This window comes from Mobula hypostoma, chromosome 4 (assembly GCF_963921235.1).
Source record: "Mobula hypostoma chromosome 4, sMobHyp1.1, whole genome shotgun sequence".
Taxonomy (NCBI): domain Eukaryota; kingdom Metazoa; phylum Chordata; class Chondrichthyes; order Myliobatiformes; family Myliobatidae; genus Mobula; species Mobula hypostoma.
Genome location: NC_086100.1, coordinates 201,302,508 through 201,318,079, shown reverse-complemented (window position 1 = coordinate 201,318,079; position 15,572 = coordinate 201,302,508). Strand labels below are relative to the sequence as shown.

The following is a 15,572-nucleotide window of genomic DNA, read 5'->3' as shown; positions in this document are numbered from 1 at the left end:
TCTCGGAGGCCGATGTTGGGCTGTGCTTAAAAAGGGTGAACCCTCACAAAGCGGAATGTCCTGATGGAGTACCTGGTAAGGCTCTGAAAACCTGTGCCAACCAACTGGCAGGAGTATTCAAGGACACTTTCAACCTCTCACTGCTATGGGCGAAAGTTCCCACTTGCTTCAAAAAGGCAACAGTTATACAAGAGCCTAAGAAGAGTAATGACCATCACCCAGTAGCATTCATGTCTGTAGAGATGAAATGCTTTGAGAGGTTGGTCATGAATAGACTAAACTGCCTCATCAAGGACCTGGACCCACCACAATTTGCCTATCATCACAATAGGTCAATGGCAGATGCAATCTCAATGGCTCTTCACACAGCCTTGGACTATACAAACATCTATGTCAGGATGCAGGCCCACCGCAGATCCCCAGCAATGGGTAAATAGCCCCATTGCCTTGTGGGCAGCCTCGGGAGAGACGAAGGCTACAGGAGTAAACCCAGACAGAAAATCCAGAGGGGAGCCCGTAAGGTGGCTGAACAAACTTCCGGCAGCTCCTGCAGCCAAGCTGGTGCCAAACATATTGCTTCATAAGCTTTCCTTTGAACTACACTGATGAGGCTGAGAGGGAGATCTTGATGACTGGGCATCTCAGGATCTCCATACCTTCTGCCCAGGCTTGTGATGATGATCATCATTACCCATTGTCCTTCGAGACAGACGAATGCTAACGAACCCCTCATAAAATTGTTTACCTCTATCAAATCTCCTCTCAATCTAATATGTAACAAGGAATAAAGTCTTACCTATTCAATCTTTCTTTATAGCTCAGGTCTTCCAGAACCGGCAACATCTTTATAAATTTTCTCTGTATTTTTTCAACCTTACTTACATCCTATCGATAGGTATGTGACCATAACTGCACAAAACACTCCAGATTAGGCCTCACCAACATCTTGTACAACTTCAACTTAACATCCCCTTTCTGGTACTCAATACATTGGCCTTCATAAATCAATGTGCCAAAAGCTTTCTTTACGACCCTATCTACCTGTGACACCCCTTTCAACGAATTTTGGATCTATATTTCAGATCCCTGTGTTCTACCACACTCCTCAGTGCCCTACAGTTCACTGTGTAAGACCTACCCTGGTTAGTTCTACCAAAGTGCAAAGTGCTTGTCTGCATTAAATTCCATCTGCAGTTTTTCATCCTATTTTTCCAGCTGATGCAGATCCCTCTGCAAGCCATGATAACCTTCCTTGTTATCCACTGCAACCCCAATCTTGGTGTCATCTGCAAATTTGCTGATCCAGTTAATGTCGTTATCATCCATTTAATTAATATAGATGACAAACAGCAACAGACCTAGCACCGATCCCTATGGCACACCACTAGTCACAGGTCTTCAGTCAAAGAAGCAGCCATTTACTACCACTCCCTGGCTTCTCCCACAAAGCCAATGTCTAATCCATGTATAACCTAATCTTGAATGCTGAGTGATTGAACCTTCTTGATCACTCTCCCATGCGGGACCTTGCCAGATGCCTTACTAAAGTCCATGTAGACAACATCCACTGCTTTGCCTTCATCAACTTTCCTGGTAACTTTCTCAAAAAAAATTATATAAGATTGTTTAGCTATGAACTACCATGCACAAAGCCATGCTGACTATCCTTAATCAGTCCATGACCACAGGGGTCTCAATATCTCTTGAAAACCAAGGTTCCCTACACTTATTATCTTTACCTTTTATTCTGACAGCCACATACAAGCTTGGACCCCTCAAAATTTTTCTTTTGAAGGCCTCCCACTTACCAAGTACACTTTGCCAGAAAACAGCCTTTCCTAATACACAGTTTCAGCACTCTCTGCCTAGAGAGATTCCTCCTTATCTCCGTTCTAAATGGACACCCCTCTGTTCTCAGGCTGTGTCCTCTGGTCTTAGACTTCCCCACCTCTGAAACATCCTCTCCACACCCACTCTATTGAGGCCTTTCAACACTGGATGGGTCTGAATGAGATTTCCACTCATTCTTCTGAATTCCGATGAGTAGAGCCCCGAGCCACCAAGGGCTTGTCTTGATCAGCCTTTCAATCACTGAGTCATTTTCGTGAGCATCCTCTGAAGCCTCTCCAATGTCAGCTCATCCTTTATTAGATAAGGGACCCAAAACTGCTCACAATTCTCTGTGAGGCCTCATCTTGCCTTATAAAGCCTCAGCATTACGTCCTTTCAAAGAAACAGAGGAGACCTTATTTAAATATCTGAGATCTGAAGGGTAAAGAAGGCTAGCTGTATGCTGAAGCTGTGTAAGATATATGTGAAACCTAGTTTGGAGTTTTGGTCACCTACCTACAGGAAAGATGTAAACAAAATGGAAAGAATACAGAGAAAATTTACAAGGATGTTCCCGAGAGAGGAGGACCTGATTTATAAGAAAAGATTGAATAAGGGAAGGAGGGGAGATTTTATAGAGGTATACTAAATTATGAGAGTTATAGATATGGTAAATAAGACCATAAAATATAGGAGAAGAATTAGGCCATTTGGCCCATCGAGTCCATTCTGCTATTTCATCATTACAGATCCACTGCTCCTCTCAGTCACAACTGCCTTCTCCCCGTATCCCTTTATGCCTTGACAAATCAAGAATCTATTAAGCTCTGCCTTAAATAGTTATTGTTTTATTCTATTCTGAGGCTATGTCCTGTGATCCAAGACCCTCCCACCGTGGGAGGCTTCATAAGGCAGTGGTGAGGCCACACCTTGAGTATTGTGAACAGCTTGGGCTCTTCATTTAAGAAAGATGTGCTGGCGTGGGAGAGGATTCAGAGGAGGTTCACACAGATGGTTCTGGGAATGAAAGGGTTATCATACGAGGAATGTTTGATGGCTCTGGGTCTGTTCTCACTGGAATTTAGGAAGGATGAAGGGTGATCTCATTGAAACCTTTCGAATGTTAAAAGACCTAGACAGAGTAGATATGGAAAAGATGTTTCCTATGATGGCGGAGTCTAGGAAAGTGGGCACAGCCTCAGGATAGAGGGGTGTCCATTTAAAACAGGGATGTGAAGAAACTTTTTTAGCCAAAGGGTGGTGAATTTGTGGAATTTGTTACCACAGGCAGCTGTGGAGGCCAGGTCGTTGGGTGTATTTAAGGCAGAGATTGATGGGTTCTTGATTGGACATGGCATCAAAGGTTACAGGGAGAAGGCTGGGGAATGGGGTTGAGGGGAATAAAGGATTAGCCATGATTGAGTAGCAGAGCAGACTCGATGGGCCAATTGGCCTCATTCTGCTCCTATATCTAATGGTTTCATCCTCTCCCTATCCACTCTATCAAGACCTTCCCATTTGATAGGTTTCAGTTGGGTCTCTAATTGAATTAATTCCATTTTTCTGAACTCTAGTAAATCTAGAGTTATCTAGAGTAAATCTAGAGCTGTCACACATTCTTCATATGACCAGCAGTTCAATCCTGGAATCATTTTCGTGAACCTCCTTTGAACCCTTTCCACTGTCAGCAGATCATTACTAAGATAAGGGGCCCAAAACTGCACACAGTACTTCAAGTGAGGCATCATCAGTGCTTTACAAAGCCTCAACATTGCATCTTTGCCTTTATATTCTAGACCTCTTGATATGAATGCTGACATCACATTTGCCTTCTTTACCACAATCTCAACTTGCAAATTAACCTTTAACGAATGCTGCACAAGGACTCCCAAGTCACCTTGCACCTCAGATTTTTGAATTTTCCCTCCCTTTTATTTGTCCATCCAAAGTGTATGACCGTATACTTCCTGACACTGTATTCCATCTGCTATTTCTTTGCCCATTCTCTTAATCTGTCCTCTGTAGCCTCTCTACTTCCTCAAAACTACCTGTCCCTCCACCTATCATCATATTGTCTGCAAACTTTGCTACAATGCCATCAATTCTATCATCCAAAATATTGACATATAACGTGAAAAGAATCAGTTTCAACGCAGACCCCAGTGGATCACCACTAGCCACTGGCAGCCAACTGGGAAAGGCTCCCTTTATTACAACTCTATGCCTCCTGTCAATCAGCCGCTGCTTTATCCATGCTAGAATTTTTCCTGTAAGACCATGGGTTCGTAGTTTGTTAAGCAGCCTCATGTGTGGCACTTTGTCAAAGGCCTTCTGAAAATCCAAGTATACAATATCTACCTATTCTTCTTTGTCTATCCGGCTTGTTATTTCTTCAAAGAATTCCAACAGATGTGTCATGCAACATTTTCCCTTGTGGAAACCTTGCTGACTATGACCTATGTTATCATGTGCTTCCAAGTACTCCGAAACTACATCTTTAACACACGATTCCAACATCTTTCCAGTCACTGAGGTAAGACTAACTGGCCTATAGTTTCCTTTCTTTAGCTTCTCTCCCTTCTTGAAGAGTGGAGTGACATTTGCAATTTTCCAGTCTTTCACAACCATTCCAAAATCTCGTGATTCTTGAAAGATCATTACTAATGCTTCCACAATCTGTTCAGCCACCTCTTTCAGAACCCTGGGGTGTACACCATCTGATACAGGTGACTTATCTACCTTCAGACCTTTCACATTCCCAAGAGCTTTCTCCCTAGTGTTGGCATCTTCACACGCTTATGACCCCTAACATTCTGGACCTTCCACCATACTGCTAGTGTCTTCCACAGTGAAGACTGATGCCAAATACTTATTCAGTTCTTACTACTCATATCCTTGTTCCCCATTACAACCTCTACAGCGTCTGTAAAGCTAGTAAGTAGTCTGATATCCACTTTTGCCTCTCTTTTACACTTTATGTATCTGAAGAAACTTTTAGTATCCTCTTTAATATTATTGGCTAGCTTACTTTTCCTTATTAACTTTTTTAGTTGCCTTCTGTTGAACTTGCAACTAATTTTTGCTCTACTATATGCCCTCTCTTTGACTTTTATATTGGCTTTGACTTCTCTGGCTTGCCATGTTCTGTCATCTTCCCTTTAGAATTCTTCTTCCTCTTTGGGTGTATATATCCTGTGCCCTCCAAATTGCTTCCAGAAATTCAAGCCATAGCTGCTCTGTTGTCATCCCTGCCAGTGTTCTTTTCCAGTCAATTCTGGCTGACTCCTCTCTCATGCCTCTGTAATTCCCTTTACTCCACCGTAATACTGATGCATCTGACTTTAGCTTCTGCTCTTCACATTTCAGGGTAAATTCTAGAAATTACCCCTCTTGTGATCGAGCACCAAGCTGATTTACCCATTCTTCTTGCGTATTGAAATTTCCTCATGCCTATTCCAACTTTTCCCTTTTGGCATGCTTTGTCTATCTCCCGTTGTAATTTGTAGTATTGTTTGAGGGTCTGTATACAACTCCCAAGGATCTTTTTATCCTTGCAGATTTTTAACTCTATCCACAATAATTCAACACCTTCTGATCCAATGTCACCTCTTTCTAATGATTTGATTTCATTTTTTTACCAACAAAGCCATGCCACCTCCTCAGCCTTCTTGCCTGTCCTTTCAATGCAATATGTATCCTTATTAAGCTCCCCGCTATAATCTTCTTTCAGCCATGATTCAGTGATGCCTATATCATACATGCCAACCTGTAACTGTACTGTAAGTTCAGCTGTCTTATTCCATATACCATGCACATTTAAGTATAACACCTTCAGTCCTGTGTTCACCCTTTTCGATTTTGTCTGCCTTTTATATTGTAACTCATTCTGTTGACTGCAATTTTGCCCCATCACCAGCCTCCTCTTGCTAGGAGTCTTGCTACAGATCGTCTTTGCTTGTAAGCCAGCTACTTCATCCTCAGGACTATCACTGTGGTTCCCATCCCCCTACCAAACAGAACAACTCTAGCAAACCTGCCCCCAAGCATGTTGGACTCCCTCGGCTTTAGGTGTAACCTGTCCTTTTTGTACAGGTCTTACCTCCCCCAGAAGAGATCCGAATGATCCATAAATCTGATCCCCTGCCCCCTGCACCCGGCACCCGTTCCTCAGCCATGCATTCAACTACCAAATCATCCTGTTCTTACCGTCACTGGCACATGGCAGAAGCAGCAATCTAGAGATTACTACCTTGAAGGTCCTGTTTTTCAGCCTTCTACCTGGCTCCCTAAAATATCTCTTCAGGACCTCCTTGCCTTGTCTACCAAGGTCATCATACCAATATACACCAAGACCTCCGGTGCTCACCCTCATCTTTGAGATTGCCATGGACCCGATCTGAGACATCTCTAACTCTGGAACCAGGAAGTCAACATACCATCAGGCTGTAAGCAGGCTTTTTCTGCCGAGGTGAGGTAAGACTTTAACTAGAGGTTATAGGTTAAAGGTGAAATGTTTAAGTGGAAAATGAGGGGGAACTTTATTATTCAGACAGTGGTGAGAGTGTGGTACAAGCTGCCAGTGGAAGTGGTGGATGCCATTTTGAGAAATTTGGAAAGGTACATGGATGGAAGGGACATGGAGGGCTATGGTCTGAGTGCATATCGATGGGACTAGGTAATTTAAATGGTTTGTCATGGACTGGATGAGCCAAAGGGCTTGCCTCTGTGCTGTAGTTTACTATGATTCTACGTTGAGATGTGTTCATTGGTGAGAGAGTCATGGTTCCAAAAACTGCAGAGAGTGGTGAAGGACAGTCCTTAATCTTATTGTGGGCACGTGGCCAAGTGGTTAAGGCATTGGACTAGCGATCTGAAGGTCATGAGTTCAGCCCCAGCCGAGGCAACGTGTTGTGTCCTTGAGCAAGGCACTTAATCACACATTGCTCTGCGACGACACCGGTGCTAAGCTGTATGGGTCCTAATGCCCTTCCCTTGGACAACATTGGTGTCATGGAGAGGGGAGACTTGCAGCATGGGCAACTGCTGGTCTTCCATACAACCTTGCCCAGGCCTGCGCGCCCTGGAGAGTAAAGACTTTCCAGGCGCAGATCCATGGTCTCGCAAGACTAACGGATGCCTTTTAATCTTATTGCAGGTGGAGACAGATGATAGATGGTCAAAGAGAATGGGAGCACAGAAGAGAAATGCAGCAGGGATTAGCCATCATCATTGTCGTGTAGAATGGTGCGTTCTATTCCTGCTCCATTTACCCCTTTGTTATTGCAGGTCTTGTCACAGCTTTCTATGTTGAACAGTGACACGTTCTGGCACCTGCCATCTATACAGGCCTGTGAACAGAGAAGAGAGTGTTAGTGCATCACAGTCTCATTATCATTCTCTTTTAAAACTGTTCATCCGGATCATGAAGACACCAGATGTTGGAACAGACGTAGCCCTTTACAATCAAGACAGTGGGTTATCTGAGTTCAGTGAGGAGTGTAGAAGGATTTGCCTCTTCAATGAAATTGTTTCTGATTTCAGCATCTCCTCCAACAGCACATTCCTGATGTCAACCACTCCTTGTAAAAAAAATTCTTACCCCTCTTAAGCCTGATTTGGAGTATTGTGTGCACTTTTGGTCACCTACCTAGAGAAAAGATGTAAATAAAATTGTAAGAGTGCAGAGAAAATTTACAAGGTCATTGCCAGGACTTGAAGGCCTCAGTTATAGGGAAAGTTGAATAGGTTAGCACTTTATTCCTTGGAAGGTGGGAGAATAAGGGGAGATTTGATCGAGGTGTACAAAATTATGAGGGATATAGATAGGGTAAATGTAGGAGGAGTACATTCAGATTGGAGGGTTGTGACTAGTGGTGTCCCACAAGGATCAGTTCTGGGACCTCTGCTTTCCGTGATTTTTTATTAATGACCTGGATGTGGGGGTAGAAGGGTGGGTTGGCAAGTTTGCATACGAACAAAAGTTGGTGGTGTTGTGGATAGTGTAGAGGATTGTCAAAGATTGCAGAGAGACATTGATAGGATGCAGAAGTGGGCTGAGAAGTGGAAGATGGAGTTCTACCCGGAGAAGTGTGAGGTGGTACACTTTGGAAGGACAAACTCCAAGGCAGAGTACAAAGTAAATGGCAGGATACTTGGTAGTGTGCAGAAGCAGAGGGATCTGGGGGTACATGTCCACAGATCCCTGAAAGTTGGCTCACGGGTAGATAGGGTAGTTAAGAAAGCTTATGGGGTGTTAGCTTTCATAAGTCGAGGGTTAGAGTTTAAGAGTCGCGATGTAATGATGCAACTCTATAAAACTCTGGTTAGGCCACACTTGGAGTACTGTGTCCAGTTCTGGTCGCCTCACTATAGGAAGGATGTGGAAGCATCGGAAAGGGTACAGAGGAGATTTACCAGGATGCTGTCTGGTTTAGAGAATATGCATTATGATCAGAGATTAAGGGAGCTAGGACTTTACTCTTTGGAGAGAAGGAGGATGAGAGGAGACATGATAGAGGTATACAAGATATTAAGAGGAATAGATAGAGTGGACAGCCAGCGCCTCTTCCCCAGGGCACCACTGCTCAATACAAGGGGACATGGCTTTAAGGTAAGGGGTGGGAAGTTCAAGGGGGATATTAGAGGAAGGTTTTTTACTCAGAGAGTGGTTGGTGCGTGGAATGCACTGCCTGAGTCAGTGGTGGAGGCAGATACATTAGTGAAGTTTAAGAGACTACTAGACAGGTATATGGAGGAATTTAAGGTGGGGGCTTATATGGGAGTCAGGGTTTGAGGGTCAGCACAACATTGTGGGCTGAAGGTCCTGTACTGTGCTGTTCTATGTTCTATGTAAGCAGGCTGTATTCATTGAGGTTTGGTGAAAAGGTGAAATGTTTAAGAACATGAAGGGAACTTGTTCACTCAGAAGGTAGTGAGGGTGTGGAATGATCTGCCGGTGTAAGTGGTTCAATTTCAACATTTAAGAGAAATTTCTATAGGTATTTGGATGGGAGGCTACAGTCCCTTTGTAGGTCAGTGGGACTAGGCAGATTAATGCTTCGGCATGGACTAGATGGGCTGAAGGGCCTGTTTTGGTGCTGTAGTGTTCTGTGACTCTATCCCCTTTAATCTCCTCCTTCCTTCCATAAACTTCTGCCACCTTGTTTTTGATAGTCCTATAATGGGGGAAAAGAAGATTTTTACCATCTGTCCTATCTGTTCTTCTCAAATCTTATGTATTTCTATGGAACTCAGCAGGTCGGGCAGCATCCGTGGAAATGATCAGTCGACGTTTCGGGCTGGAACCCTTACGTCGACTGATCGTTTCCACGGATGCTGCCCGACCTGCTGAGTTCCTCCAGCTAGTTGTGAGTGTTGCTTTGACCGCAGCATCTGCAGATTATTTTGTTATTTCTATTCTGTACACTCCTCAGCCTCTTGCAGGAGAAACAATACTAGTCTATCCAATTTCCCTGTGTACCTGAAAACCTCCAATAGATCATTCCTCCAGGGCCAAGGTGCAAAGCAGATTACCAGTGGCACACTGCACATAACACATATGGTTACGATTTAAAAAAAGCATACATTCTCAAAGAAAAAATATAGCCAAAGCCCCTCCGTTGTCCTGGTCCAGCTATTCTCATGAACACTGGAGGGTAACATCAAGCGAGTACCAGAGTGCTGCACCAACAGGAGAGGCCAGCACCCAACCCAGTATGCACATTTCTCCTGCCCTTCCCTCATCCATGGTTCCGTGATTGCAATGACATCATCATTCCACATGTTGATTCAAGCTCCAAGCTCACTGGACTTTTTTTGTGGGGCCCCTTGCATTCAGAGAGTGATGGGAGAGGGCTGATTTTGTGATCGTGACAGGTGGTGTACCAGAGGTCAGCGCCAGGAGCTTTACTATTTATTGCACATTTAAAGATTTGGATATAATTGTAAATGGTGTGATTTAGGAGTGTTTCTGATAATGAGGAGGATTATCTTTATTTGTGAACTGAATTTGTCACGTGTATTGAAATGCATCATTTGCATCAAATCCAATAATCAGGGATTGATTTTGCAAGTGCTGCCAAGCTTCTGCCACCAACATAGCATACCCACAACTCATTACCCGTACATCTTGGAAACCCTCGAAGTCACGGGGAGAACATACAAACTCCTTACAGACAGTGACAGGAACTTTACAGCTGTTGTCACATGCAGTGTGTCACCCTGACCTTACAGCTGTTGTCATGTGCAATTTGAGATGCCACTATAAACCATTAAGCTAACCGCTCCACAACCATGTTGCCACGATACACGACCGTGCTGCCCCGCGAAGACGATATTCACCCTGCGATGGGTAAGCAGAAGAATGGCAGATGCAGTGTAATCCTGGTAACTAGGGAGACGCACTGCAGAAGGATTAATAGGGGTTGAAGGTGTATTACGCATTAGGGTATAGGCTAGGTTTGGTGTAAGGAAAGCAGGGACCTCTGTCTACAAACCCTGGGATTCCTGAAAATGGCAGCATAGATCAAGGCTCAAGGTTGTTTAATTTCATTTCCAGTACACAAGTGTAAAGGAGAACAAAATAATTATTATTCCAGATCTGAAACAGCACACTAATCTCCTGTGTGGGACCTTGTCAAAAGCCTTTTGAAAATCCAAATTACCACATCCACTGGTTCTCCCCTATCCACTCTACTAGTTACATCCTCAAAAAATTCTATGAGATTCGTCAGACATGATTTTCCTTTCACAAATCCATGCTGACTTTGTCCGATGATTTCACTGCTTTCCAAATGTGCTGTTATCACATCTTTGATAACTGACTCCAGCAGTTTCCCCACCACCGACGTTAGGCTAACCGGTCTATAATTCCCTGGTTTCTCTCTCCCTCCTTTTTTAAAAAGTAGGGTTACATTAGCCACCCTCCAATCCTCAGGAACTAGTCCAGAATCTAACGAGTTTTGAAAAATTATCACTAATGCATCCACTGTTTCTTGGGCTACTTCCTTAAGCACTCTAGGATGCAGACCATCTGGCCCTGGGGATTTATCTGCCTTCAATCCCTTCAATTTACCTAACACCACTTCCCTACTAACATGTATTTCGCTCAGTTCCTCCATCTCACTGGACCCTCTGTCCCCTACTATTTCTGGAAGATTATTTATGTCCTCCTTAGTGAAGACAGAACCAAAGTAATTATTCAATTGGTCTGCCATGTCCTTGCTCCCCATAATCAATTCACCTGTTTCTGTCTGTAGGGGACCTACATTTGTCTTTACCAGTCTTTTCCTTTTTGCATATCTATAAAAGCTTTTACAGTCAGTTTTTATGTTCCCTGCCAGTTTTCTCTCATAATCTTTTTTCCCCTTCCTAATTAAGCCCTTTGTCCTCCTCTGCTGAACTCTGAATTTCTCCCAGTCCTCAGGTGAGCCACTTTTTCTGGCTAATTTGTATGCTTCTTCTTTGGAATTGATACTATCCCTAATTTCTCTTGTCAGCCACGGGTGCACTACCTTCCTTGATTTATTCTTTTGCCAAACTGGGATGAACAATTGTAGTTCATCCATGCAACCTTTAAATGCTTGCCATTGCATATCTACCGTCAATCCTTTAAGTGTCATTTGCCAGTCTATTTTAGCTAATTCACGTCTCATACCTTCAAAGTTACCCCTCTTTAAGTTCAGAACCTTTGTTTCTGAATTAACTATGTCACTCTCCATCTTAATGAAGAATTCCACCATATTATGGTCACTCTTACCCAAGGGGCCTCTCACGACAAGATTGCTAATTAACCCTTCCTCATTGCTCAAAACCCAGTCCAGAATAGCCTGCTCTCTAGTTGGTTCCTCGACATGTTGGTTCAAAAAACCATCCCGCATACATTCCAAGAAATCCTCTTCCTCAGCACCTTTACCAATTTGGTTCACCCAATCTACATGTAGATTGAAGTCACCCATTATAACTGCTGTTCCTTTATTGCACACATTTCTAATTTCCTGTTTAATACCATCTCCGACCTCACTACTACTGTTAGGTGGCCTGTACACAACTCCCACCAGCGTCTTCTGCCCCTTAGTGTTACGCAGCTCTACCCATATCGATTCCACATCTTCCCGGCTTATGTCCTTCCTTTCTATTGCGTTAATCTCTTCTTTAACCAGCAACGCCACCCCACCTCCCCTTCCTTCATGTCTATCCCTCCCAAATATTGAATATCCCTGAACGTTGAGCTCCTATCCTTGGTCACCCTGGAGCCATGTCTCTGTGATCCCAACTATATCATAATCATTAATAACAATCTGCACTTTCAATTCATCCACCTTATTACGAATGCTCCTTGCACTGACACACAAAGCCTTCAGGCGCTCTTTTACAACTCTCTTAGCCCTTATACAATTATGTTGAAAAGTGGCCCTTTTTAATGCTTGCCCTGGATTTGTCGGCCTGCCACTTTTACTTTTCTCCTTAGTACTTTTTGCTTCTACCCTCACTTTACACCCCTCTGTCTCTCTGCACTGGTTCCCATCCCCCTGTTGTGAACTAACCTCCTCTTGCCTAGCCTCTTTAATTTGATTCCCACCCCCCATCCATTCTAGTTTAAAGTCACCTCAGTAGCCCTTGCTAATCTCCCTGCCAGGATATTGGTCCCCCTAGGATTCAAGTGTAACCCGTCCTTTTTGTACAGGTCACGCCTGCGCCAAAAGAGGTCCCAATGATCCAAAAATTTGAATCCCTGCCCCCTGCTCCAATCCCTCAGCCACGCATTTATCCTCCACCTCATTGCATTCCTACTCTCACTGTCGCATGGCACAGGCAGTAATCCCGAGATTACTACCTTTGCGGTCCTTTTTCTCAACTCCCTTCCTAGCTCCCTATATTCTCCTTTCAGGACCTCATCCCTTTTCCTACCTATGTCATTGGTACCTATATGTACCACGACTTCTGGCTCCTCACCCTCCCACTTCAGGATATCTTGAATACAGAGTGGGAAATGTTAATGCATTTTGGTAAAAGAAACAATGGTACAAGTTATTGCAACACACATAAAAGTTGCTGGTGAACGCAGCAGGCCAGGCAGCATCTCTAGGAAGAGGTGCAGTCGATGTTTCAGGCCAAGACCCTTCGTCAGGACCAGCAACTTTTATGTGTGTTGCTTGAATTTCCAGCATCTGCAGAATTCCTGTTGAGTACAAATTATTATCTAAATAGGGAGAAAATTCAATTACCAGAGGGGCAGAGAGACTTGGGAGTCCTCTTGCAAGACTCCCAGAAGATTTACAGGTTGTGTCTGTTAAAGAAGGCAAATGCAATGTTAGCATTTATTTCAAGGGCCCCAGGAAAGTAATTGAAGGCAAGGCAATGAGTGTTGTCTACATAGACCTTAGCAAGGCATTTGACAAGGTCCCACATAGGAGGTTGGTCAAGAAGATTCAGTCATATAAATTGGATTAGACATTGGCTTTGTTGGAGAAGACAAAGAGTGGTAGTAGGTGATGCCTCTCTGACTGCAGACCTGTGACTAGTGGTGTGCCACAGGGATCAGTGCTGGGCCATTGTTATGTGCCATCTATATCAGTGATCTGGATGACAATGTGGTTTGAAAATGACATCAGAATGTGGAGACTAGTGGACAGTGATGAAGGCTATCCTGCCTTGCAGAAGCATCTGCAACAACTGAAAAAAATGAGCTGAAAAATGGCAGATGGGATTTAATGCAGACAACAGAGAGGTGTTGCACTTTGGTAGGACCAACCAGAGTAGGTCTTGCACAGTGAAGGGCAGGGAACTAAGGAGTGTGGTAGAACAAAGGGATCTGGGTTACAGGTAGACGGGGTCGTAAAGAAAGTTTTTGGCACATTGGCTTTCATAAATCAGTGTACTGAGTACAGAAGATGGGATGTTATGTTGAAGTTGTATAAAACATTGGTGAGGCCTAATTTGGAGTATTGTGTGCAGTTTTGGTCACCTACCTATGGGAGAGATGTAAACATGGTTGAAAGAGTGCAAAGAACATTTACAAGGATGTTGCCGAGACTGGAGGACCTGACTTATAAGGAAAGGTTGAACTGGTTAGGACTGTATCCATTAGAACATAGAATATTGAGGAGATATTCGATAGAGGTATAGAAAATTATGAGGGGTATATGGTGGCAGAAGCCTGCTTGCATTTACCCTGAAGTTAGTTGGGATTACAACCACAGGTCATATGTTAAGGGCGAAAGGCGGAATGTTTAAGGAGAGTGTGAGGGGAAACTTCTTCACTCTGAGAATTGTAAGAGTGTGGAATGAGCTGCCAGCACACGTGGTGCATGAGAGCTTAATTTCAATATTTAAGGCAAGTTTGGATAGGTACATTGATAGTAGGGGTATGGAGTGTTATGGTCCCTGTGTAAGTCGATGGGAATAGGCAGTTTAAATTGTTCTGGCATGGACTAGATGGGCTGAAAGGCCTGCTTCTGTGTTGTACCTTTCTATGACTATAAATTATATATATTTTACATATATAAACACAACTAGAAGAGAGAAAAGTTTACTTTAGTGGCAATGGCATTCCTCAAAAGTTTTGCTGATTAGTTTAGGAATAAACTGGTTAACCATGTGGCCAAGTGGTTAAGGCATTCGACTAGCGACCTGAAGTTCGTGAGTTCGAACCCCAGCTGAGGCAGCGTGTTGTGTCTTTGAGCAAGGCACTTAACCTCACATTGCTCTGCGATGACACTGGTGCCAAGCTGTATCGGCCCTTGGACAATATCGGTGTCGTGGAGAGGGGAGACTTGCAGCATGGGCAACTGCCGGTCTTCCACACCACCTTGCCCAGGCCTGCGTCCTGGAGAGTGAAGAATTCCCAGGTGCAGATCCATGGTCTCGCAAGACTAACGGATGCCTTAAAACTGGTTAAAGGGAAGCAGTTGTTCCTGAACCGACTGAACATATCCAAAAATATCTCCTGCTTTCAAAAATAGAGATACAGCACGGTACCAGTCCCCTCTGGCCATTGAACCCGTGAAGCTCAATTATATCCATGTGACTGATTAACGTACTAACCCATACATCCTTGTAACGTGGGAAGGAACCCACGGGGTCACAGGGAGAATGTACAAACAGCAATGGGAATTGAACTCATTAGTTCTGTTTCTTTCTTTACAGATGTTGTTTGACCATCTGAGACTCTCCAGCATTTTCTCTTCTTGCGATGGAAACCGTGGAAAGGTAACATGGGATCAGACCTTCAGCCCAATTCGTATATGCCCACCACAGAACGTGGAGTGAATCTGCACAGAACACGCTAACAGTACCAGTTATTTCAGTCACCTTGTTATGTCCACATTTCGTCCCTTCTTTAACCCAGTCTGGACTTTGGGCGTCAGCGAAGTCATTTAGTATCGCCCAGCATTCATACTTCACCCCTTTGGAAGTAACAGTACTCTGTATGATATTTGCGTTTCCTCCTCCTGGGAACTTAAATCCGGTCTTGCTGTTACATTGGAGTTTTCCACAGTGTTCATCCCTGTTGGGCAAACAAGCGAATTTAAAACCTGAATTTAGAAAACTGTAGAAATACACCGAAGAAGACAAAGGTTTCTTGGAAAGCAGGCAAAATTATAATGGACAGAATGGTACATTTTTATTATTCATTGGTGGGATATTGCTTTTGTTTGCAAGGGCAGCTTGTACTGCGATATTGTTTATTTAGAGATACAGTGTGGAACAATCTTGCAGCCCAATGACCACACCATCCCGCA

The 15,572-nt window shown here is 43.7% G+C and overlaps 1 protein-coding gene across 2 annotated transcripts in view; it reads right to left on the bottom strand.

Annotated features, from left to right (window-relative positions):
- LOC134345892 (disintegrin and metalloproteinase domain-containing protein 12-like) overlaps positions 1-15,572 on the bottom strand; it is a 128,678-nt gene that overhangs the window by 21,284 nt on the left and 91,822 nt on the right. For both annotated transcript variants that reach the window (XM_063047231.1, XM_063047232.1), the window contains exons 16-17: positions 15,142-15,337; positions 7,101-7,178 (exon numbers count right to left, since the gene is read on the bottom strand). In XM_063047231.1, coding sequence (XP_062903301.1) covers positions 7,101-7,178; positions 15,142-15,337 — 274 coding nt within the window. The remainder of the gene's footprint in view (positions 1-7,100; positions 7,179-15,141; positions 15,338-15,572) is intronic.